This window comes from Pollicipes pollicipes, unplaced genomic scaffold (assembly GCF_011947565.3).
Source record: "Pollicipes pollicipes isolate AB1234 unplaced genomic scaffold, Ppol_2.1 Scaffold_5724;HRSCAF=6776_pilon_pilon_pilon, whole genome shotgun sequence".
Lineage (NCBI taxonomy): Eukaryota > Metazoa > Arthropoda > Thecostraca > Pollicipedomorpha > Pollicipedidae > Pollicipes > Pollicipes pollicipes.
In genome coordinates, this window is record NW_023596746.1 from 19,528,047 (window position 1) to 19,553,735 (window position 25,689).

A 25,689-nucleotide genomic window follows, 5' to 3' on the forward strand; every position below is an offset into this window, starting at 1 on the left:
ATCGTCGCTGATGGCATTTGCATGGTGCTGGGGGCATCTCACGATGCTTTTTCTGACTGCGCCGGGGGTGCGACCGTGCATGACTGAAAGCCAAATACGATCTAGTCCTCAGGACTCCATAACGCCTGACAGCGGACAGAGAGTTAACTGGCCTAATCACCAGGCTAACACACACAACATCAGCGCCGCCGCCGTTTTGCTTGATGTCGTGCACGTGAATGGTCTGGGCCATCAGCGCCGCTGCCGTTTTGTTTGATGTCGTGGACGTGGCTGGTCTGGGCTGTCAGCGCCGCTGAACGGACCGGCCGTCGCCGGTCGCAGCTGGGCATCGTCCGGCAGCTGATGATACTTGAGAAGCTCTTCCATTTCGGTGGCGCTCCCGAGAAATCAGATTGCGAACAATCGACCACCGAGCGCTTCACCCACAGCGCCGCACGCCAAGAATAGCACCAGCTAAACTCCTTCGTCCTCCGTCGTAATCTCTGTAGACTTGGCGTCGCCCTCTCGTGATGAGGCGGCCTGGGCGTGAGTTCTGCGGGATCCAGCGGAACACCCGTGACGACACGGCTGCTGCCGCAGGCGACTGGGCTGAGCATCGTTTGATTCCACGCCAGCTGGCCTGATTCCTGACGGGGAAAACATGACATGCCGGGCTCAGTCTCAAGCCAGCCAGTCTGCATCGGAGCCAGTCTCAGTCTCAAGCCAGTCTGCCCCGCCCCGCCAGTCTGCATCGGAGACGTAGAGAACGGTCGCCTACTTTGTCATGATGAATAGGTACTTTCGCTAGGAACAATAATCTTTACGAATAAATGGCTGCAGAGCACTCACATACAGTAGACTGTCGAGACTCCGCTGGCTGGTGACGCAGGTCCATTCGCAGACCATCTCTAAATGTACACATGTGTTCGAGTATGACATTTCTAGTCTTGCCTTCGCTCCAGAAGCTTTTCATTAGACCAAAGTTATAAATGCCTATCCCCAGAAGAATTGCGCACCGGAAGCCTACATTCTAAGCGCCCAGGAGACCTTTGCCTGTCCAGGGAGCGTCCAGAGGGGAAGGGGGGGGGACGGAACCTAATCGGGACTAGGTCTGACAATCCTAGCGTGACGCATCGACGGGGGTGCCCCAGTGCATTTACGCTTTGAAAGGCCTCACAACACGGATTTTTTAATCATTGTTTTCTGGTTCTTCTAAGCTGTTCTTTCCCGTAACGTGAGTCCCAAGACGTTCGCTTGTCTGCTCCCAGCCACACCCGGGGTTAAAACAGCTGTGGCTGATCACATATCCCAACACCAGGCAGTGTCACTGTACAGTGCTTCGTATCCAGTAAGGGTTACCAGCAAAGCGTGTTACCAACATTTGGCATGATTATCATCCTAACTGTTATTTAGATCATTTGTTATAAACAAACGGTCAGTTGCACGGAAGGAAAAAATGCGAGTGTGAAGCCAGTAAGAAGGCGACATCGGCTGTCTTCAATGTAAACAGAGGCACCAGCAACTTTCCTCGCCGAATGGCCCGGAAGACAAATGCAATCTGATGATACTCGCATGATGTCGGCAATAGCAATGCCACTTGCCGCTGACCAGTTTTAAGAATATGCATAGACTCGCAACTGAAAATTTTTCAACAAATGTTAAACGGGATGCTTCACATTTATAGATATTGAAACGAGCATCAGATATGATGAAACAAGCTCACTTCTAACCAACAGTATGCGTTTTAATTGGCAAAGGTTGTTCCAGACACCACAATTCTCTGTTTAGTAAATGTGTTCCCTTAATGCGTCATAGTTTAATTGCGTCATCGCACCTCGCGCAGCATTGCATGCGAGCCAGCTGACAGCTGTTATATCTGGAGACGGCACCCAGGAACGCCAGATATGAACGCCTCTACAATTATATTTGTTTTGACCTCGATCACCGCATGGTTAATGGAATGGCAGGATTCGAATAGCATTATTATAACGTCATGAAAGCCAGGGTGACTTTGAAATACTCTCCCAGATATACCTTCCCCATTTTCGTGAACTTGTAGCTAAAAAATAGGCGGGCTTAGGTCTTAAGATGGACAGGATTTTGAACAGCACCAAAAGGTCCTCCAGATGGCTATTTGAGTTCAGAACCCTATATAAATGAGAAACACTTCCTTTAGGGTTGCAAATGCAATTTTGGACTGCTCTATATGAACACCGAGACGCAGAGGTGTAGCTTCATATTTAGTTGCGGAAGTGGGCTAAAGCCTCGCCCCCTACCAGCATGGACTTCAGTCCCTTAACTTTGGGAAGAAAGTGGGCAAAATCGGGGCAAAATCTTGGTTACATATTTTGCGCGCAGAGTGGGCAATTTTTCAACGTTCAGTCACCCCTCACCAACTCATTTTGCAAAATTAAGCCCATGGTGTACCGCCATGCCGCCATAGTCAAACCTAATAGTTTATTTGCAATCTCAGGCCGATGCGGCTACGCGCTCAACTTAACAATGTAGAGGTTACCTTGTGTAGAGTCCCAAGTGCAGGCCAAAACGAGAGCCGTAGTTTTTGCAAATAATTCTGGCAAGAAATGGATGGACTAGGAGCTTATGTAGAAGGGGTTTCAGAAGGGAGAACATGAGTTCTCCTTCGTTCGGGGCCGATATATAACTTTTCTGATGTATGTATGTTCAGTATGCTTCAGTTCAGTTCAGTATGTATGTTCAGTATGTTCAGTATGTTCAACATTTCATTTCAGTATGTTGAGTCAACGCCCACGGGAGCAACGCAAAATTTTTAAAGAGTTTTAACATCGACCCCTTACGTAAACCTCTTGCCTCCCCCTGTTTCCATGTCACTGGCCTCCAGAACCTCTAAAATAACGAAAATGTCACGTAAATATCTTGAATTGCAGGTAACCTGTCCAGTTGAGGACTTAACACTATGGGTTTAAGAAAGCTATCATGATATATCAAAAATTGCTAGTTACATACTTGAAGGTAAAAAAAAAAATGCTGGCAATGCCAATGGTAATGATCCAATTATAAGATGGTGTGACCCAAATGGCATGCTCTAACTGTCATCGTTCTGTGATTGTACCAGTAGTAGAAGTATAGGAGCATCTCCATGTGTGTGGCGCATGTCTGACTCCGGGAGCTGCGTGAGAAATACTTGACACCAATTGGCAGGGGTGTGGTTTCTTTTTTAGTACGGGAACTTCAGTTCCCCTACCCTAAACTCGAGCTCCGGCCACCGACTTTAAAAGAAAGTGAACCAAATCTGGGAAGAAACCAATTATCTGTCGTCTTTTGGGTGTGGGCTGCATCATTTTCGCTGCCCACCTCCCACAACCTCGCCCTGGACTTAGTTGAGTGAGTTGAGTTGAGTATGAATTGGGAGCAGCAACTCATTTGGTGTCCCCTGACCACTCGACATTGGTGCAGCACTCACAAGATAACATTGACATTATCATCAGCACAATAAGAATAGATATGATCAACTGCATGCCAACGATAACATTAAAACATGGTACATAACAATCTGTAGGCACCTAGTGCACGGTTTGGGATGGTTATAGACACCTAGTCCAGCTTATGGCCCGAGCTTGCTTTTTAGGTTCAAGATACAGTTAATGCATGTTGTCGATCATACAAGTATTTTTACAATGTCTACGAACGTACCAGACGCCGTCCGCAAACTGAACATATGAATGCTAGATGACATATGACATTAGAACACATGATAGATGAATGCAATGGTTACGTCAGACTAGAAGAAGTCGGAGGGGGGGGGGGGAGGAGGAGACAAAATCAAAGCGAATCTCAACGTACACCGAACTTACCTTTAAGGACCTTTCATCATACATTTGAAGGCAACATTAGTGCAGGGTGTAAAAATGTAGCTTTTGCTTGTTTGTTGGTTAATTTAGGACGCGATTCAAGGAACGTGCCTGCAAAAACGGCCGGGTAGTGCCTACCTGCACGCGAATGTTCCGGGTAGTGCATACCTGCACGCGAATGTTCAGCGCGACTGAGGGGCAATCAACGGCGTCAAATGCCTATGCTGGCCTGCCTGCTGCCAGCAGAACCAGTTCAGTTTTGTTATGTCGCCGGAGCACCTGAACTCTACCGTTACCACATTTAGTCATATTTTTAGAATATTGAGGATGCTCATCTACAAATTTATTATTCAAGTTACGATACTCAGCCAGTGGTCATGTGTTGATAAAATTACATTTAACACGTGCTCGGGTGGGAGGATCAAATTGATCTCTCGAGTGTCTTCCGGAATGGTCTCCGAACGGCGCGGTGTAGCCGCGCCAAATTTTGCATAGCTGCAGACAGGAATAGTGGATCTAAAGTGTCAAAAAAGCTAAATGTATCTTGTAAGGCCGCTGACGCACGGCAGGTCAAAGTCAGTACATCGATTCAGCGCAGTGAATTTCTAGGAAATCGTTCAATCTGATGGAACAGCGAAGTGTTAGACGGAGCCATGCATCTGTGAGATACTGTCGTAGGCAACACAATAATGGAATGACCAAATTTTATTGACCGAGGGTCAGGTATGAAGATCAGACCACGATGAAAACCAAGCCGTCTTATACTTACAGGGCTTGCATTATGGGTAGTTTATTGCGCTCAATTCAAAAGTATTGATAGCAGAAACCACATAAGACATCTTCCATGAACTTCTTTAAGGTTAAAATAGGTCACTGATCTAAATAATCCACGTCAGTATTTCGTTTTTAGCAACACACTGCCTAGCGTGATCTTTGTCGCTTATTCAAAGGCAAAACTCAAAGCAATCTTCCGTGACTTTGGTCCCCATGACCTTCAAAAGGTCAAACAAGGTAACTAATGTTAAATGAGCAGGTGACCTTTTGCTTAGAAGAGGTATTGAGGCCCTGAGGGCACTTCAGAGACCAATTTGGAGAAACCTCGAAATTCGAACTAAGTAAGTTCCCGTACAGATCAATACACCCTGCGAATTTGGTATCTTTAGCCCGCTTGGATTCTGAGATCTCAGGGGTCAAATTAGCCCACCCACCCGAGCGAAGGGTACCCAACCAGCCACCCGTACGCGTGTTATGTTGTATTGTTGCAACAATCATGTACTGAAGCTGACATGGCGCCCGACCCGTCGTTATACAGCCTTGGAAACATCTGCCTAGAATTTCGAGATATGTAATACCACTGGTATTAGACAGATATCAGATATCTATGAGGATTTTCGTCCAGAAGACGTTCACACTTGTTAGTTCTTCCGCCAGAAGAACTTCGCCCAAGAAATCTGCGTTAATTGGAGCCAGATGTAATTTCGGCGGCGTCCTGACCTTCCCAGCACCAGAAGTCAATAGTTCGATAAAAACCGCATGGGTGAAAGCTCGCATAACACCGTGCCACTGCGTTCTGTCATCGTCGCTGTGAAACTCACAGAAACAGTACAGGCATGCGCCCGCCCTTGCTGCAACCGCCTGCAACAGTCAGCCTCTCACTGGCAGCACATAAGGCTGCTGCCCATCTGTCATAGCCTCCTTCCCTCTGCCTGCCGCTCCCGCACTCTCTCCACTGTGAGTGCTGCGTTCGATACCGTCGGCTTGTCCGGGCGCGGTCACGCGTCACGCGCCGGCCAGCCCAGAGACATGTCGCAAAATGGACGGACGGCTGCCGTCCATTAGTGTACCATATGGTCAGCTCCAGCTGCTGAGAGTCCGCAGCGCGGGCGCTGGCGATGCAAGGAAACGTGAGTGGTTCGTGGTGCTGGAATGTAGCCTTTAAATGGGCGCTGAAATGCGCTGCCAATGGTGCTTTAAAAGGGAGAAAAATGGAGACGGGTAACATTAGGGGGCTATTTGTGGTGACGATTTCACCATGCTTTTCATCATGATTCGTACTGTTACCACGGCTCTGAGATGAGAACGAACAACAACTCTGGAAGCAGTGAAGATTTCAGCGGCGTAGGTTTTCAGAGGCTAAATGGCTGAGACCGACTTGTACCAGACATCATCGACACCAACGCTGCTGATAGTGTGGCGTGGTGGATCTCTGTCGAAAAAACACTACAAGTTGTTCCCAATAACGATTATTTGACTTCCTTTGAAGAGTGTTTACGGACCACGCTTCCACAGTGTCGTTCTGGATCCCAGCAAATGATGCTAATCATTGTGCAACCACGGAAACGGTCAGGAATGAGATCCCTGCTCATTGAAAAAACACATCTGAAAAGAAAAATAACGACTGACTGGCGTGAGAAGCGTAAAATTGACGCTCATACCATGCCATAAAAATAGGCGTGTCTTCTATTTAAAATTCGAGGTTATGGTGCCTTTTAATGAGTGGTGTTAGTCTTCTCTGTCGTCTGTTTTATGGCGCTGCTGAAGACGCACGCTTTCTTCTAGGTGAATCATTTGTTTGAAGGACACATATTCTTTCTTCCTTGATGATGGCAAGAGACAAGGGTTTCAAGGACCTGCATTGGTGCGACGTTTCTCTCTTTAACATTGGCCGGTCCGAGTCATCGCAACGGGTACGGGAAGACTTAAAAAGCCTTGGTGAAGGCGCTGGTTTTTCCACACATCGCGCGGTGTGCGACATTGCGGTTTGGATGCAGCGGGATCCAACGTGAGAATATGGCAACAATCACGGTATCAGGATTGTGCTGTCACCGTCTTGAGTATATATAACCAATCCGAACTGAAGTAGCGAAAAATCGGCCGGCATGTGGCTTAGTCGCCAACTGTCAACTTAACAGTCGCCAACTGTTCCTTGCATAACGAGCATACACCCACCAAACCAGAGTCAGCTGCCGTGTCACGATAACATGTTCGCCAAACGAACTCGAGCATCAGCACCTCGTGAGCTAGATATGCTTTGAAATCACGCAGAGCATGCGCCAGACAATTTACTCTGTTTCCGGCAGATTATGTTTCATGAAACAAGTTATCATTTGCTGTCTGAGTCGTCCTTCCCTAAATCGGCAACTCTGACTCCAGAAAAAGCTTGAGCACATACCCAGTTTTAAAGGCGGAAACACATAGCACCAAACACTGCCAATGACCCACACTGAAGCTGATTTCACAGCTGTTCGCTCGAAGCCCAGACTTCGTGCTGAATTTACGTCTGGAACGGAATTAGAAAGCCAGCGATCTTCCGGAGCGCAGTGACGGGCGCCACCGCACGCCTTTCCACCCACCAGTGAACCGATCTGGCAGCCAGACTTATGGCCTCCATTCCAGCACGCAATAAGTCGGCGGAGTCGTCAGCCCCTAAGCAGTTAGTCTCTGCAGAGCATCAGTGCTGTGAGGGCATGCGTCTGATTATACAAGAGAGATGGCGTAGTGCATCGTCTTGGCCTTCAGTGGCATATTCAGCTCTAGAAACACCTGAAACTTCTCAGCAATATTTTGACGGGCTCATCGTATTTTGTTCTCGTTGGCAAACTAACAGACACGCACACACACACGCGAACGCACGCGCACGCACGGACGCACGCATGCACGCATACATTCATGATCCACATACACCCGTACGTTTGAATACGTCCCCTTCGTTTTCAGATTAAGATATGCAGGTGCATAGTTCCATCAAATCAAAGATACGAGCCTGTACACTTCCCAAACCTCTTGCATAATGTATACGCCAGCTTTCCATTCGTTGAGTACTGACGCATATGGAATATATCTGCTGGCAGATCGCATAATGAGAGCCAAGCCAACTGTAAACAACTGCAAACAGAATAGAACAGAGACACGGCTCGGAATGCCCTGGCAGTCCGCAAGGCTTGAATCCCAATCATTATCATGATCGCAGAGATATTTCATAAATGGTATTTGTCGCGCTTTCTTGATGACAGTAAGCCAGATCTGGTTCAGTGCTGCGCCTGGAATAAGACGGCAGGTATTCGCCAATAGGTGCACCGTTTGCAATCCAGTTGGCCGTGCATTTGGGGCATCGCGAAAAACTTTGCTTGCATTGTTTAAAGGGGAAATGCGTAGCGCACGTGTCCAATGGCAAAGCCTTAAGGACAGCAATGAGGAACTGTTACTATAAGGACAAAACGGTGACTCCCGGTTCTAGCAGGCTGCAGTGCTAACACATGACCATCTCTGGATGACTGAACCGAAATACAGTCAAGGAAAACATCTATGATTTATGTCTGTTTCTACAAAGCTTTATCTTTGTAGCCGCAACGAACCTAGAGGGCGCCGTGTAGCGTACATAAAATAATCTTAAATATTGCCATAACCGTCAAGTTAGCACAGGAGTTAAACATGATTGCCAGGTTACAAAGGGATGACTTGTTTATTTACACCAGTCCACATACAATGCTCCTTTCAGGATCTCGTGAATGCAACACACAAACTGGGCATAACATGTTTTAAAAACTGTTTATACGCATGGCTTAAGTGTAGCACACTACAGCACATAGAAGGCCTGGCTATGCACCCGCAGGGTATCGGTTTGGCGAGGCATTTCATCGATGACATCGAGCGGACGGGAGCCCCGAACGTGAGCCTGATTAGCGCAGTGCCTCGTCATTATAGCCCGCTCTGAGGTGACGCCACTGAACGGGCGGGAGCACCGAACGTGAGCCTGAGTAGCGCAGCACCTCGTCATTAAAGCCCGCTCTGAGGTGACGACACTGAACGGACGGGAGCACCGAACGTGAGCCTGAGTAGCGCAGCACCTCGTCATTATAGCCCGCTCTGTGGTGACGACACTGAACGGACGGGAACCCCGAACGTGAGCCTGAGTAGCGCAGCGCCTCGTCATTATAGCCCGCTCTGAGGTGACGCCACTGAACGGACGGAAACCCCGAACGTGAGCCTGAGTAGCGCAGCACCTCGTCATTATAGCTCGCTCTGTGGTGACGACACTGAACGGACGGGAACCCCGAACGTGAGCCTGAGTAGCGCAGCACCTCGTCATTATAGCTCGCTCTGTGGTGACGACACTGAACGGACGGGAACCCCGAACGTGAGCCTGAGTAGCGCAGCACCCCGCCATTATAGCCCGCTCTGAGGTGACGACACTGAGCGGACGGGAACCCCGAACGTGAGCCCGCGCTGCGGAGCGCCTCGTCAGTATAGCCCGCTCTGAGGTGACGACACTGAACGGACGGGAGCCCAGAACGTGAGCCCGCGCTGCGCAGCGTCTCGTCAGCTAAGCCCGCTCTGGAATGACGTCGAAGGGCGGACGCATGAGCTGCGTTGTCGGTTGAACGTAGCCGATTCCGTCTAAAAAAAAAAAAACAGCATCAGAGGAAGCTCCGAGTGACCACCATGGCAGTCATCCAGACGACAGGCCGCATCCTGCATCGGGTAGGAGCTAGGCGGGCAGAGCGCCTCTGGGGCAGCTCCGCGAGAGAAGTGTGGACGGCTCATCCTACATCGGGCAGGGGCTAGGCGGGGCGGAGCGCCTCTGGGGCAGCGCGTGGAGAGGAGCGGAGACGGCTCCTCCTACATCGGGCAGGGACTAGGCGGGGCGGGGCGCCTCTGGGGCAGCGCCTGGAGAGGAGTGGGGACGGCTCGTTGTACACTATTTCGTGAAACTTTGTTAGGCCCCCTGCCCTGTCAGGTCCTCAGTCCGTCGAGGAAGGGACTCGTACGCGCTGATGAGACCGGCGACCATTCAAGCCAAACGGGTGCGTCTGCGGTGGGGTGGACAAACTGGAACAATTACTGGCGCGCGCATGGACACGAGTACAAATGATACACATGTTGGTATGAGCCAGGCGCCAAAACTGAAAATGTTGCCAGTTTGCTGGCTTGCCAAAAGGCCAATTTTTAGGTAGAAGTCTGCCGGTCGTGACGAACAAACCCGCACGTGACAAGGCATCGTGGCGGCTCGTCATCGCGCACCAATAACACTAGCATACTGCGTGACAAGCGCTCATCGGGAATTAGATTAAGCATAGAAAGGAATTTGACGACTGCCATACAACCCAGATAATACTTTTACTTATGTTAAGGGGTTAGCTATGTAACACATCGCGCAAATCATCTGCAAACATCCGCAATCTGCGCACACATCCGGCAGTGCGTGTGTGCGATGATCGCATGCTCTGCGTGCAATGCGGCGGTAAAGCAAGACATACCTCAGTAGCGCACATAAATGCTTTGCTACAACTCACACAGGGTAGCCCTTCAGTTACTCGGTGGATCAAACATTGGTCCACAATTGAACTTAATCAAAAATATAATACTGTTTACTTCTCCAGGATCACACGCCTACCAAAGGACGACAAAGCACCAAATGAGGCAGGCAGCCTGTTATGGATGGCTATGGCCTGGAAACATTTTCCAGGCTCGCTAACTTCATCCGCAAAAACGGTGCTCCTGTACATCATCCGACGTATTGTGATGAAACAATATAAGAAGGGACTATGATATGGTGTGATATAATATGATGATGTTATAAGAATGGACTTGGCTAAGTACAAACAAGCTAGGAATGTTTATGACCGATCTTAGAGAGCATGTATTGTTTTAAAGACTCCTACTTCATAAGCATGTTTGCACGCACGTTTGCCGCGGTACCGTGGTGCCAAACCATACCGATATGGTATGGCTTATTATGGTACTTGGCTTTAGTTTACCTACTCATGATACTCGTGCGCGAGCTTTAGGTAAGGTGCACCTTTGTGAATGTTTATTAACACTTTTTACACCATGAAATATTGTGTAGCTCCAGACCCCAGTTCAACGACGATAATGGAGTTGGAAGAATGATAAATTGCAGCAAAAGGGTGCATCATATTCAAACAACACACACGTTTATCACCAGCGGAAAATTCGCCAAAAATGCATGCAATTATCTCCCATGTAACGGACATACGATGGCGTGGAGCAAGACAATTTGGTGACTGTATATGCCATATCAAACAGATGGGTGCATGGCGGTACATGGGAAGCGTATAAAATATTTTCAGTAGGTGGGTAAGCGGGTTGGGTAAAACCTTCCTGCGGGAGGTAGCGGACGAGAACGGGCATGACCGTACGGTTCGTGAACGTGTGTGAGCATTGACATTTTACTCGCGAGGGCCTCTAATAGAAGGATTACGCTGCTGTTTTGTCGAGATCCAGCAGCATTGTTGCGCGTCTATTTAAAGGGCCACATAAAGCACACAATAAAACACTATGTGCTCTGCATTTGAAACGAGCACCTGAATATAAACGTCTTCATAAACATAAACAATCGTGATGGTGTATATTACTCGTTAGCTGAGAATGACCTCAAAATGACTGAAATGTCATGTTACCAGTCGTCATAAAAACAGTCATTTCTTGTGTTCTCCGTCCATCCCAGGAGCCCGCTGGCCCAAGCGTGATGGAATGGGTTTGACCCGCTTTCTGCGTTCACGTTTGCCTCCTGACTGCGATGGCCTGTGACCAGTGGCTGCGGCTGCGCTTAAGGTCACGAGGCGTCAGGGGGTAGGACGCACGGTCTCAGGCATTGCAGCACGCTAAATTTTCGCCGCAAAATAATACCGTTGACCTGGAATTTCACGGTCGAGTGATGGTGTCAGGGCTGGCAAAACAAGCGGCGCTTAACGTGGGCGCTGGGCCAAGACATCAGTCTAATCAAAATATTTTGATTGTGTTAAACAAGCATTGGCACGCAACCATTACTGCATTTTCAGGCGTTGTAGCAACCATCAATCCATGACCCATAGCCAACCGTTATGGCGCAAGCAACACAAGCAGACTTAGTTAATCAAAGTAACCTCTAAATTCTGAACCACACACCATGTTTTTTAATCTTGCAGTTGGATCCAGTACTCCTAATTACCCCCAATCAATGCCTTACAGCCCACAGCCACAATCATTCCTCTAGCAACAGTACCATTTTCTCACTGATCGTACGCCTGCCGCGACTACAGCGGGCGCCGAAACGATTTTTGCAATACATGTTTTCAGCAAAAGAAAAACAGACTCCCCTCTATCCAAAAAGTTAGCTGGTTGCGCTATTGGCTCATGGCGTACCTTTTCTATCAGCCCATGATCTCATGCGTTAAAGACGCCATTTTCTGCATACTGTAGAGCCTATTGCACTGCCTTTCGGCAATCTTCCGCTTTCCAGCTGAACGAGCGAAGTCCACAGAGCGCGCTAGGTCAATACTTCCGTGCGGGCGCGTCGCGACTTTTCCCACTCTCGGATTGCGCGGGTCACAGCACAATGACAGCGCGGCTGACAGCACGCCACCTCCGTAATAAAGAAGTATGGGTTGTATGGGTTGTATGGTAAGTATGGGTTCGAGCCCTCTCACATCCAAACTATGTCACCTCCGTAATCAAGAGGCATGTGATTGAGCTCTCCCAGATCCAAAGCCCTCACAACCTTCCAGTTGCGCATGGAAAACAATTTGTTGCTTGCTAGCGCTCAGTTGCCAGCGTCTGCCCTCAGTGGCGGTTATCTTCACAGCCAACAATTCGTAACCAGACCTGTAATTCTCTTTTTCAGAAAACACGGTCTTTTAGTATATGCTGGTTGAAGGAAAATGTTTTCTATAAAACTAAGTTAAAGATCAAAACCAGGCTTAAAGACGCTCATTGCTCCTGGAACCCAAGTTTGATTCAACTTTGACCAAAATTTGAATGCTAAGGCTGGCAATGGGGTGATAAGAAATGCATCATTTCTTATTAACAGCTTATCAGGCGGTGCAAAGTCGTTTTATTGTCTAGTCCCTACATGTAACCAAAGCATACGCCAAAGGTCCATGATTGGATCATGCCCCAGCTTGTGAAATGGATTTGACGACGTCAGTAGCACCACAGACAAGTTTCCGCCAACCTGTGCAGCGCCTTCTTCCGGTGTCAATCCCTCAGCGGTTTGCATGGGCGTGGAAGGACCCAGCGAAGTCTTAATGTCTATGAACAGTTTGTTCGCATGCGGGCACATCAACACACAGCGCACATCGAAGCCTCAGCCGCTGTGTTTGTTCGCATGCGGGCACATCAACACACAGCACACATCGAACCCTCAGCCGCTGTATCCAACCATTTTGTAAACAGCGATGTTTTCGTCAGCGAATGGCTCTCTTGCGCACACGAAATATACTTTGTTTGCGTGGTGTGCATGCCAATGCAATTTTTGTATGCCTCTCGCGTTCACATGTTATCGCTAATACGGCGTGTAAAAAGGGCACGATGTAAACACTCTCAAGCTTGTATGGGATCACTTCATACGACGGTAGCACCATGGTACCCAAAATACCCATCATAACCAATGGCCCATAATCAATGTTCACCTGGTATAATTACACATGATTGATTAGCCGTACATTCATCCCTGCATGACATTCAATCGGTGGAAATTTCCAGTGGCTGGGTTGGCACGGTAGCGTAGTAGCATATCGCCAGGAGGGAAGGATATTCGTCTTTGCCAGCCCCTCCCCGTATTCCGAGGCAGAGGAAGTTTTCCTATCATTTTCCGTTAGAAATGAAAAAAACTTTGTGAGGTGCCGCCCTATTTCGAGCGCACCGTGTATAAGCAGATGCTGTATTCAGCCGATGCAACTTGGTGCGTTATCTAAACCAATTCATTGTGATTACGCATAACCTGTTGGCTGGAGCATCCAAAATTTGCCAAGTGCCAGGAATACCAAATAAACGTAGCCTCCTGAGCGAGCTTGTTCAATGGCTTTTCCAAACCCAACGTCTTACAATCAGAGGCCTGTCGCACATGCTTTCAGGCGACTGGATGAGATGTCATTGGGAACCGATTTCAGGCGAAATGTCATTGAGGGCTTTTGGTTGGGCGATTTGCTTTTATCGCATTGCTGACAATGAAAACACAATCTAATGTAAGACAGTGTGTTCTACGGCCTAACGTCATAATAAAGGAGAAAATATTATTCCTTCCCTGTACGAGTGCGTAAGCCTGCAGCCAAGGCCACAGCTTGGACAATGGGCGCCGCTCCCATAGAACCTGACAGTAGATCAGTGGGCGCGGAACACGCAGTTGTCTGTATATTCGGACACCAAACTAGAGGCACATCGGCGCTATGATGTATAGGACGACAACTGTGTAACCACTTCCATCGGCTCAGCTTGGTAAATAGTGCACTGTCTGCACGAACCAGTCCACCTTCCAACGACCTGCAAAAGGCGCCCTGCAGCAAGCGCACCAGCCACGGCGTCCGTGTTCGTGGGCACGCCGTCACGCTGCGCTCCTGAGTGGGGCCAGCAGCCGGTGCCTGTCAGCAATCCAGCCCGCCACGCCTGACGGGGCGGCCTTGAACTTCCGGCCGGCCGGTGCCGGGCGGTTAATCGGGATCGATCCTCCGGATGCGGGCGGCGGGATGGTGGCGGGGGTCGACCCCCAGGGCCACGGTGATAAACAGCCAGCACCTGTTCCTCGTGCGAGGTGGGCGAGGCGGCCCCGTCTGATTGTTTTGAGACGCAAGGGACGCATCGGCTGGCGCCACACTGATCTTGGACGTGAGAGCATCGCACTCTCGGGTGTGGCCCGTCGCTGATACTTGATTTCCGCATTAACCTTACCCGTGCACGACATAGTAATGTTGCTGACGCCATCAGCCTTGCCCGTCCAGTCGGACTGTGAGAGCATTCACACGCATTCAGCACTAAAAGGGAAGATTTCACATTAACGACTGATATGAGGCTCAGATGGAAATGAGGCTCAGATATGACGAAACAAGCTCACTTATAATCGTTGTTTTATCTTTGAGTAGAGCATGCTGTTCTAGAAGACACAATTTCTCTTCTGAGTAAATATTCTCCTAGATACGTCAGTGCTTGATTACGTCATAATGCATTACACAACGTTCATTGAGAGCCAGTTGACAGCCATTATATCTGAAAATCGTGCTCACGAACGCCAGCTATGAATGACTCGGCCATTATTTTTTCCTCGACCTCGGTCACCGCAGCATGGCCTATTAAATGGCACGATTTGAATGATGTTATTGTGACGTCATGGATGCCAAGGTGACCTTCAAATACCCTCCCGAATTTCTCTTCCACATTTTTGCGGCTTTTAAGCTCAGGAGCTAGAGCTCTTTATGTCTTAAAAAGGCCATGGCGGTGACCTGCATCACAAGGTCTCAACATGGCTGTCTCAGTTCAAGATCCCATGCAAAGGTGGAACACTCCCTTTTACAGGTGCTTGAATGTGTGTGAAAGTTACCAATTGTCACAAAATTACCAATGAGACCACCTTACCACCTTGTCGCCTTGCTGACAGCAAAAGAACAGCACACGCTGCCTGCTGGGTGAGTGTGACACTCAGGTTTGTTTGAGGTAGAGTTAGGTCAACTGATTTCCCATTTTTCACCAGAGCACGAATAGCCATTCGATATTTTTATCACTATGAATGCTGGTTAACTGACCACTACTCTTTGCTGTTAACCATTTTCAGCAGTAAAGAAGGGGTTAAGCAGAGCAGTTCAGTCATACGAATGTCATCAGCCACCCAGTGAACAGCGACTGAGCTATTTAACTCGCTTCTAGAACCAGTTTACCGTCTCGTTACTAATGCAAATTGACAGCCCGCGGCTACACGAGAAGCTGAATCAAATTTAGCTGTGAATACGCTTTCTGTGCGAATCAATGGCGTTCATGCTAACGGCACAATTGCATTAAGCCGTCCTGAGTCCTTGTGGAATCTCTATTATGCTCCAGAACAACCACGTGCTGCGCTATTTACAGTTTCGCCCAAAGAACAATGGGCTACAGATCGATTACCCTGATTCCAAGCGCGGCGAAAATGTTAGGCCTAATCAACGATTACTCGGGGCATTTCATTGGAATAATGATGCTATACATTTCACATCGGCATTCACCTTTGGCTTTAATTTTGTGCAGCAGGATTAGCTGCTTTGGGTCTGCAGGGTGTGATGTATAACCCCGTGAAAATCGCCTGTAAGTAGTTCTCCCTGCTGGGTCTGTGCCGTTTCTACAAAATTACAAGTAAAAAAATCGGTTTCCGCGGGGCATAAATACCTTGCGCCCAAGAAGTGGGAAAACTCACATGCTGGCCATCACAGTATCATACTATGTCAGAGGTAGTGAATAGATCCTGCGCAAATTGTTCTGAGTATATATTGTAGAACATTTCACACCCTCCCGGTGCGTTCCGGTCACGCAGGAGTTTACAGAAGGGAGGCAGCCGAACCCGTGCTCATCTCTCAGTAAACGCGAGACCCCGGGCGCGATACCTTGAAATGAGAACTCCAGAAATGCACCTTGTTTAGCAATGCGCATTACAGCACAGCAATCTGGAAGATCAGGAGACATTTAGGTGGTCTTTGGCAGAATTTAATGCTTGGAAGGCCCACTGCGATGAATATCTACGCCCGGAAGACATACCCCCAGAATGCCAACGCGCGGGGAGGACCTTCTGTAGTTTAACTGTTAACAAATCAAAACATCCCGTTGATATCCGATTCTTATACTAAAATCCGGCAAATCTGTAACTTTTTGGATGGGAGACGGGCCTGTGTATGTTTAGGCCAGGTATATGCATTGGGTCAGGTTTAGACGTTACCAGGTCGCCGAACCGGCCTTTCAGTAATCCCCAGCCAGCTCTATCGTGCCCAAGCCACTCTTGTGTGCTGCCACCCCACGCCGCTCAAATATTTTGATTCGTTAAACGGACGCCGCCAGTAGGTATTCACGGAGTGGGTCTCCTAAGCATAGACATTGCAAGAGTACGTCCTCAACGTAAAGGTTTTTCGAGTGTAGATTGTCCGAGCGCAGGTACCCATGACAGTAGGTTTTTCAAGTGTGAGCCTTTTGAGTGTAGGTCTTTTTGAGCGTACGTCTTGTTGGCTTAGGTCTATGGGGCATAGGTCTTGTACACGTATGCCCCCTGGGCGTAGGTCTTGTGAGCGTTTGGCTACTGGGCGTAGGTCTCCTGATGCGCCACCATTCCATGCAGCAGGTGGTCTGGGAGTATGCGGGCTGGGCTAATTCCGACAGAATGCCTCATGGGGCAGCCATGTATTGCACGTTCTTGCTTCGGTAAGTGGCCTCCATATGGCAGAGGAAAATGACTTTCCTGACGCTTGAAAATGCGGCAGTACGTAAGGAGAAGAGTGTAGTGCTCACTCCATCTCCATACAGACCATGTCAAAAATCACAGACCCTCTCGACTCAGCCTTTTCCGATGCCATTTTCGGCATTTGCTCTTCGGCATTGGAACGCGCCTGTGGCCTCCAATAAATGGTGAACATATTTTGTCGATACGCCAAGGCATCAAAACCCACCTAGTCCGGACGAGCCGTGAGTCGAGAGAAAATGGCTCGCAGATATGTTGCTCGACAGTTCAACAGTTTGATGACCACATATTGAACTGATGGACCTCTTGTTTGAGGTTATTTTCAACCCCAAATAATCTTGAACTGGGTAAAATCGCGGCATCATTCCTTTCAATGAAGTAAAATGTCAGAAAGTACCTCACAGTCAAGGCGGGGAATGAAAACATAAAGACAACTAGCGACCAAATGCCATTTTCTGTGACCGTCGTTACTTCTGATTTGTGTTGGGAGCACGTTGTGTTATATTGGGTGGCCGGTGTGGCTACGCAGTATGGTGGGAACTACTGCACCTATCACGATGGCAAAATGTAAGGTCCATAGATTAAGCGTTACAAAAGACGGAGTTTGTTGAATCAATATGTGAAAATCGGTTATTTCGGTCGTCCATGTGCCCCGAGGGAAATGCGAAATACCAAAAAAAGCGTGTAACCGTCATGGCTGAATCCATTGGACCAGTGCGTGAAACTAGGGCAAAGTGTATACCTTGTGAGGTATCGCGTTTCGGAATACGCTGCGAATTGAGAAGCACGCAAATCCGTTTTGTGCATGACATGCAAGAGTCAAAGTCCAGTCACGTATAGCTTAATACACTCTCAGGCAGTCGCACCTTGTATTCAACTGACGTCACGTCGCGTGACATATGCTGTGAGCCTGAGCGAAGACCTGACCCTGAGATCCATTTCCCGCTGCCAAGACACACCAACTCGATTAAGCGGGATGAAACCCACAACATAAAAGCCTGGTGGCGTTTGGCTTTTATTTTCTTGGTGGGATGATTTACTGGCGGTTGTTGAACCGCTACTGTTAGCTCGTTTAATCATTTATGTTTTATTTCAGACACGAAATATCTTAAAACAGCCAGTGCCAGCAGCAGGCCAATGACAGACAAGACGTCTCGGTAACGACTAAGCACCCACATCCTTTGACTAGTCCGGCACCAATGCCGGCTTTCAATGTGCTGAATATATGGCCAACATTTCCCGGTGCCAGCAGGGCATCCCCATTACCAGCCCAGGCCTCGCTACAGTCAACCGCTCCAGCCGGTGCTGACTCGGCATTAGCCGGGCCACGCGTACTGTGGCAACCAAACAACGCATCTCTGAATTTCTCATGGCGCAAACAGGTGGTGCCACAGAAGGAGTTGTGAGCGGAAAGGCGACAGCTGGGTGTGCTGGGCGCCTTCTCCATGAGCGAAAATTACTGACAAATTCTTGCGGTTCCACTGAGTGGCACATGCACATCAAATTGTAGTTGCACGGCACGGCACAGTTTGCTTCGTACCCGCACGCCGGCGTTTGTTTCGTTTCACGCCGCAGCTCGCGTCGACGCGCCAGGCTGCGGCAAACGATCCCCAGCCACCCCTGATTGGGGAGTCGGATACCGAGCATCTGTCCTGACCTTTCCCTGCCGGATTAATTAGCGACGGCCGCGTTCTGTCGACCCATCGCAGCCCCGGCCACTGAGGTGGACGCACTGGCTGTATGCACTCCGCGCGCCGGGCGTAGCCGACCAAAGGACGGCAGGAACTGGTAATCAGGCGCTCCTGTTAGGGCCGAACACGGTCAGGCGGGCGCCGCTCGCAGCCCTGTTGTGATCACGGGGTCTGAACGAGGGCCGTGCGCTGTCCTGTTGTAATTGCGGGAGCCTAGCACGGCCGCTGCGCACCGCAACACGCCCGTAATTGGCCTGATGGAGTGCTCGGCCGGCACGCGCCGGTGGCCGGCGCACGCTGCGAATGCGGAGACATTGGCGAGCAGACGGACCATGGACTGATGTGGAGATGCGATGGCGGAGGGTCCGTGCACCGCCAGACATAGAACACTCGCCAGACAAATGTACTTGCCTTGGTGTTCTGTATGCGGGTAATTGGCGAAAGGGCGTTTTTCGATACCGCACGACCCAGGGACGGGTCTCACCGAGGTGGCGACCATTAAACTCTCTGTGGTCCCACCATGGATGGGGGCCCAACCGCACCAATCGGACCCATAACCAAACTTTTGTTATCTCAAATTCGGATCGTAAAAACTTGCATGATGCTACATGTGATCTGCGTGGTTTCATGTGCCTGTGACACGCCGAAGTTCGTGGAGACTGGGCGGGAAATTCATCAATTATGTCCGCAATCAACCACAACTTCTCCTCACCAAGCCTCACGTAGGCCCCAGGGAGCGGGGAAATGCCTCAATGACCATCCCCTATGGATCCGCCCCTCGTCCGACCGACCACTGGGGAGAAGTCGGCTCTCGCTGGACGATAAACGATGCGGAAACGTCCGTCGCTACCTGACGACCAACTGGTAGATTAAAGTCAGACGGTACTGCGTAGTTGACTGGTGAACCAACCCAGCTGATCTTGGGGGGCGACTGGGCGACGTACCATCTGCTAACGACTACACCCACTGGCGGTGTGGTGGCGTCTGTTGACGCTGTGATATCGACTGATGGCGCCTGCTTGGCGGCTGCGCCGACGGGATCGGGTCTAACGGAGAGTTTTGGATTTTTTTCTCGGAACGAAAATATTACTTCTAAATATCCTTTGTTCCAGTCTAACTGATAAAGAGCAACGCGATGTTGCCACTTCTGCAACGCCACTTCTTTGGTCTGATCTTGCCCCAGCGCTTAGTCCGGATGTGCTGCCACCTTAGAGTAGCACCACGAGTGCTGTCATGTTTGATACGGTCACGATTGTCCTATAGACACCATGACAAAGCCAGACCCTCCCAGGACTTCATGAAGAGCTAACGCCGGACAAAAATATACATTTCCGAAAGGAGATAGCACAAATTTGCGCGATTTACAATAGCGAATTAGTTTTCGATGGACACAATCCCCTTACCTCAACAATTTTTGGGTGCACTCAGTATCTATAAGGTAATGAGAGACATTTCGCTGTCAGACATCTGCTATTGCTGAAAATGTGGTCACTCCCGTGGCCCTTCCGAACGATGCCTCACTTATCAGCGATAGTTTGATCCAATCCCCTACACGTAAAGGATGAAAAACTTTTTGCTCGCTCGCCTAAACTGCTGTGATTGCAGCCTGCTGGTTGTCTCTCAGCTTGAGTCAGACAGACCCGCACGGGCCGCACAAGCCCGGAGATCTGGAGCCCACTCTTCACCACCTCAGAGCTGCAGCCAGACCCTCCGGCGGTCCGGACCAGGCCCGGGCATCGCTCAGCTCCGTCAGCAGCCGGCCGCACCCGGTGGTGGCCGATTTTGGGCATCGACCACAGGCAATCGGGCGGCGACGCTGACGTCACACGGCCAGCGGGCGTCATCCGGCGCTGGCGGCGCCCTCAGTGCCGGCCACCTGCATCGGCCCGGGTACTCACGCGGCGCTGTAGCCTCCAGCTGCTGGATCTGGACGCCGTCTACTTGCACCATGGCTGCGGCAGCGGGTTAGACGTCCATGCCCGGCGGCCGCGCGTCCGTCCGCTCGGTCAGCCGACCGCGGCGACCGCGCCTGTCGCGCGCGCCGCCGGCCGCGCGCACGAATCAATTGACGAAGCGGCGCTGACGTCACGGCCGGCTCAGAGACGGCCGGCCGCCGGCGCGGGGGCGGGCTTCGATTCGGCGGGGCGGGTGGATGTGAGGCATGACAGATGTCTGGTGACTCGGCGGACGGTGGATGACGGCTGTCGTTGACTGTTGCATGCCGATGGCGATGACGGCTATTTAACGGTGGCGGGACGGGGCTTCGTGTGACAGCTCTGTCTGTCGACGAGTTGACAGCTGTCTGTCCGCTGAAGGACAGCTGTCTGTGTGTGTTGGGATGGGGCAAGGCCTGGAGTTGGAGTGACAGCCATGTCCATCGGTATAGTGACAGCTGTCTGTCTGTGGGGTGGCGATTGCATGTCGACGGTGATGACGGCTGTCTGTGGGTCGGGGCCTGGAGACATCCTGACGGTTGCCTTTGGGTGCTGACCACCGGGGTCAGTGCAACGAGACGTTGTTGGTGTCGACGAGCGAGCAGATAAAGTTTGCATCAATATCTGATGGTCAAAGGGAATCGTTGTTGCTCTTTAACTTCACCCCCCTCCCCCCCCCCCACACACACCAAAAGAACGGTGGTGTCGCCTTCAAACCGACAAATACCACAGCAGGGCGCAAGACAGGATGTGTGAAAAAAGGTTCACATGATACGAAGAGTGCACACGAAGTGCATTTTACCGTGGCGGCAATGATGTATTTTTGCGGTATTTCAGGCCTCGTGTTCGGGTATTTAATTGCTGATCACTATCAACCCCAACAGGTGGCGAACGTCGCAGATGCTCCCGGCACCCTGCTGCGTCCGTGCCGTCAATTCCGCGGCACATCAGCGGATAGGATGACTCTTGAAACCACGAGCTGTCGGTTCACTTAAACCACCAGCTGTAGGTTCACGCGGTACAGAGGGTTAACATTCCGTTCAGCACTGAACAACTTGGTCGACAACGCTGCTGAACTGCCTAAAGCGGACTTTTCACACTTGAAAGTATTGAGGCAAGCATCAGATCGGATGAAACAGTCTCACTTGTAACTATTGCTAAGCTTTCAAGCGCAGAAGACTGCATCAAGCACAACAAATTTCACTGCACAGTGAATGTGTTCCTCAGTACGTCGTCGTGTGACGTCATGGACCGCTTATATGACGTCTGAGTCGCCGCCAAATTGGCCGTGTCAGAACTGCCACTGCAGCGGACAGGTTGGCTCACTCGTAGTACTGCAGCTTGCCGAGAGGTGACTTGTTAATGTGGCGTTGCAACGGGGCCCGCTGCGGGCGATGTGCAACACTGCAAACAAGTTGCATATCGTAAGCAGCACATATCATTGCAACGCTACAGTAACTGGTACATGTTAGCTGAACCCGGATATCGCTTTTCTTGTGCCTTTATCCCTTCTCGTGATGTTCTTATACATTTGTCGGTGATTTTGTACTTTTTGCTTGCCTCCATGCACTCCGTTACGCGGCTGCCCTCAAGCCATTCGATTCCAATGATCATTTCCATGATAACAAGCACCAATGTCCAAAGTTCTTCAACTCGCATTTCAAAGCGTAGTTCGTGTTCGAAGCTTTCACTTAACTCGTTAAACCGATTGTACCCCAACAGCTGTCTCTTGATGCCACTAGTCGTGCTGACATACGCCAGACACAAATCATTCGATGATCACGTTTTTTCTTGACTGGGCACTACATGGCCGTTGAGTTGGTGATACTCGTGCGACGTTTCTATGACAGCCTGCAAGTTTGAGTGGCCTCAAATAGGTTGCGCGAAAAGGTCTGCCCAAGTTTTTGCGCGTCAGGCTCAGACGTAAGAGGGTCTGAAGCCTTAAAAAAGGTATGGCTGTGGATCGCATTGAATGATCTTCAAAATGCAATCTCAGTTCAAAGCTCGACACAAATGTGGAAGACTCTTCAAACCCGCGCTCCTTACATCTAGGACACAGCTAATGTCCTTGGCAGAAAGGCTGATTGGATCTCGTGTCAGATGAGTGCGGGATACGCTATTGGTGGAAACGAGAATGGTTGTCTATGTTTTCCACATCCAATTACTTCTTTGGCGGCAGTAAATGGTAGCCAACCGATGTGCTTCTAAAAAGCATGTGCCAGCGCAATCCAGAGTGTTGAGAGAATGCTCTACCTGTTCTACCAACCCGCTCTACCTACCTGCTCTACCATGCTCTACCTACACAAAAATAAAGACGAGAAACCGGAGTATTTTACATTATGTCACACAAACGAGGTTCTTACTTTTGGATGCTATTTCAGGTGCTTCCCTTCTTAACCCTTTCTTACTTTTATGAAGTATTGGGGTTGGTTCGGGTCACAAGCGGATGTTTATTACCAAATCGTCAGGGGTGAAAAGTTTCTAATTTAACGGATATGATCGGTGACAAAAACCGACACTTTTGCGAATCAATTGGTGACAAAATTACGAAACTGAAAACGAAGTTCAACGGACAAGACCATATTACAACAGATCATTCTAGCTCGACGAAACTCAAAGCTTAGTATTGTTCTGTATTCGCTAATGTTTGAAGCGTGAGCACATGCCAAAACGTTGGCATTTCGCTGTATGAGCAAGTTGAGCCATGAAATTCTGCCAAACAGTAGCTTTAACCAGGACAGTCTTTACCAGGTGACAGAAACATACTACGAACTATCCTATATCAGTGCTGATGTCACAGATCAGTGGTAACACAGTGCTTTCGCAATGCCGCTCAGATCAGTGCTTTCCACGGATTTTTCGACCAAGATCAACTTCACATACTGAACAGTATAAAATATCAAACAGCCATGCTTATTACAAGTCGTAATAGTCGTTGCTGACCACAGTATCTTGCAACGAACGTGATCAGACTGCTACGCAGCGTTTGAAAGCGTTATGTCATTTGAGACAGATGGGCTTGTTTGCTGGTCAGGCGGTAATGCGCTGGGTTCAGCGCAAGGCTCTGGGCTGTTGTTGGTTGTGTTCATGTCGCGAGAAATTGACTAGCTAGGACGTAGCTAATCGTCAATTTTTTAAGGTATTAGCATTAAAAAGCCCTGCCGATCCAGGATTCTTGTTTGTGGACACCCAAGCTGTAGCTTCAGAGGTAAACGGAGGTCATTGGAGTGATGCATGTCAAGGATTCATCCGGGCTTCCTGCTACTGAGAGGAACAGCAGATTCTCGACCTCTTACTCCTTTGAGGTAAGAGGCCGAGCATCGCTGGTGTAGGTCTCTCACATTGCCCGTTGCACCTCAGACTTAGCGCACTGATCGATGGACAGGCATGAAAAAACGCCGTTAGTTGTCACCATAATGCATATAAAACTAAGTGAAGGTGCTAGATGTGTTCAAAAATGTCGTTTGCGTCTGTTGGTACCAACATTGCATGGCTTTTGCTCTAAATAATTGGGATCATGTTAGGAAGCACCAGTTCTGCACCGGCAATAATTATGCCAGGTTTATGACTAACTATTACTAGCTAAATCTTTGGTTGGTTCAAAACAAGGCTATTTCTTCCTCCGAATAGGCCATAATATCAGCTGCAAGGTATATTAATCATTAATTGGCTGGCGTACCGGCCGAGCGCCTCGGACTGGAAAGCCGGGAGACAAAACTCTCACAAAGCTTTTTCGGGAATTCATTGCCGAATTTGGAAATATATATGCAAGCGGAAAGAGTCAATGGGCGCATCTTACAGAAACAACAATTGGAAATCATACTGGCATGGAAGGTCAAGGTCAGGGCAAAGGCCTGCAGACCCCCATTACATGTTTGTACGGGCTGGGTCAATTGAGGCGTTTCAGTTATTCAAAAGTATACGCTCTTCGGCTAAACGAGGATGCTGTGTTACGAGCATGTAGGTGCCACAATGGCGTCAGATCAAGATCATTGACTAGGTTAGCGTGATAATTTGGTGTGTTCATGCGACCTATGATTCAAAATATTTTGACATCCATTTTGCTCGCGCTATGCAGCTTAAACGTCAGCTACAATTTTGTTCCTGGTCAGAACGTAGTTAATATGTAGGTAGGATGTCGACATGAGGTCGATGCCAGCATGACACACAGTAAGCTGATCATGTCGTGCATGTTTCCAAATTGCTTATCCCACATAAATCAAATATAATCACTTTTAATCTTGCATCAGGTCATCTTAGTGCCTGAAGAGATCAAAACCTGTTGTTTGTCACAACCTACGCTGGCCTTTGAAAGGCATTCATTAGCCATGGGCAGGTTGGGGAAATTGATTTTGAATCCGCTGCACAACCAGCTACTACTCTGCTCATGTCTTATTTGAAATGCACATTTCATGATTTTCAAACGGGTAGAAATTTAAATTTACCGGCAATAGAGGAAATCAAACTTTTTTTTGGTAACAACTGGACGATGCCTAGTGCTGCACAAATCACCTTTATTTATGCACGAATAACACAATCTAGCATGATTTTCTCAATACCAGGAGCAGCCATAAAATGTCCTCATTCTAAACATAAAAAACAATGGGACATAAGTAAAAGACCTGATCACAGCATCTGTTTTCTATACAGCATGCACAGTTCTCACTATTGGTGGCTTGGGACACATGCTTGTCCAATATCTATTCACAGCAACACATTATTCTGACAGCTCATCTCACTGTAAGGACTGCAGATGCCCCTCTTTCCATTCCTCCCTCATAGGCACCCGTCTCTGACAATTTTATTGCAGGTCCCTGACATGTCAAATAAAAAAATAGCGCTATAGCTATCATCATCTTTTAAGGGAAGAACTAGGCTTCATGATACCTTTCATATAATTAGACTCATACAGCAAGTTATGAAGCCTGGACTTCAAAACATGCAATGGGACAGTGGCAAAAACTTCAAATCTTATCACTTTCATGGAAATTATTTCTCCACCACATAATGTTGCTTACCTGCACTCAAATACCTAAGGAAGATGTTGTGATGACAAAAAATTGACGTGACAT

At 49.0% G+C, this 25,689-nt stretch overlaps 1 protein-coding gene across 1 annotated transcript in view; it reads right to left on the bottom strand.

The window, feature by feature from the left end:
- The window catches only part of LOC119103545 (synaptotagmin-11-like), a 67,649-nt gene extending 46,968 nt beyond the window's left edge, over positions 1-20,681 (bottom strand). The window contains 1 exon segment of the mRNA XM_037227127.1: positions 20,582-20,681. Within this exon segment, the coding sequence (XP_037083022.1) occupies positions 20,582-20,633 (52 nt within the window). The 5' untranslated portion in view covers positions 20,634-20,681.
- Positions 20,682-25,689: the final 5,008 nt, after the last annotated feature.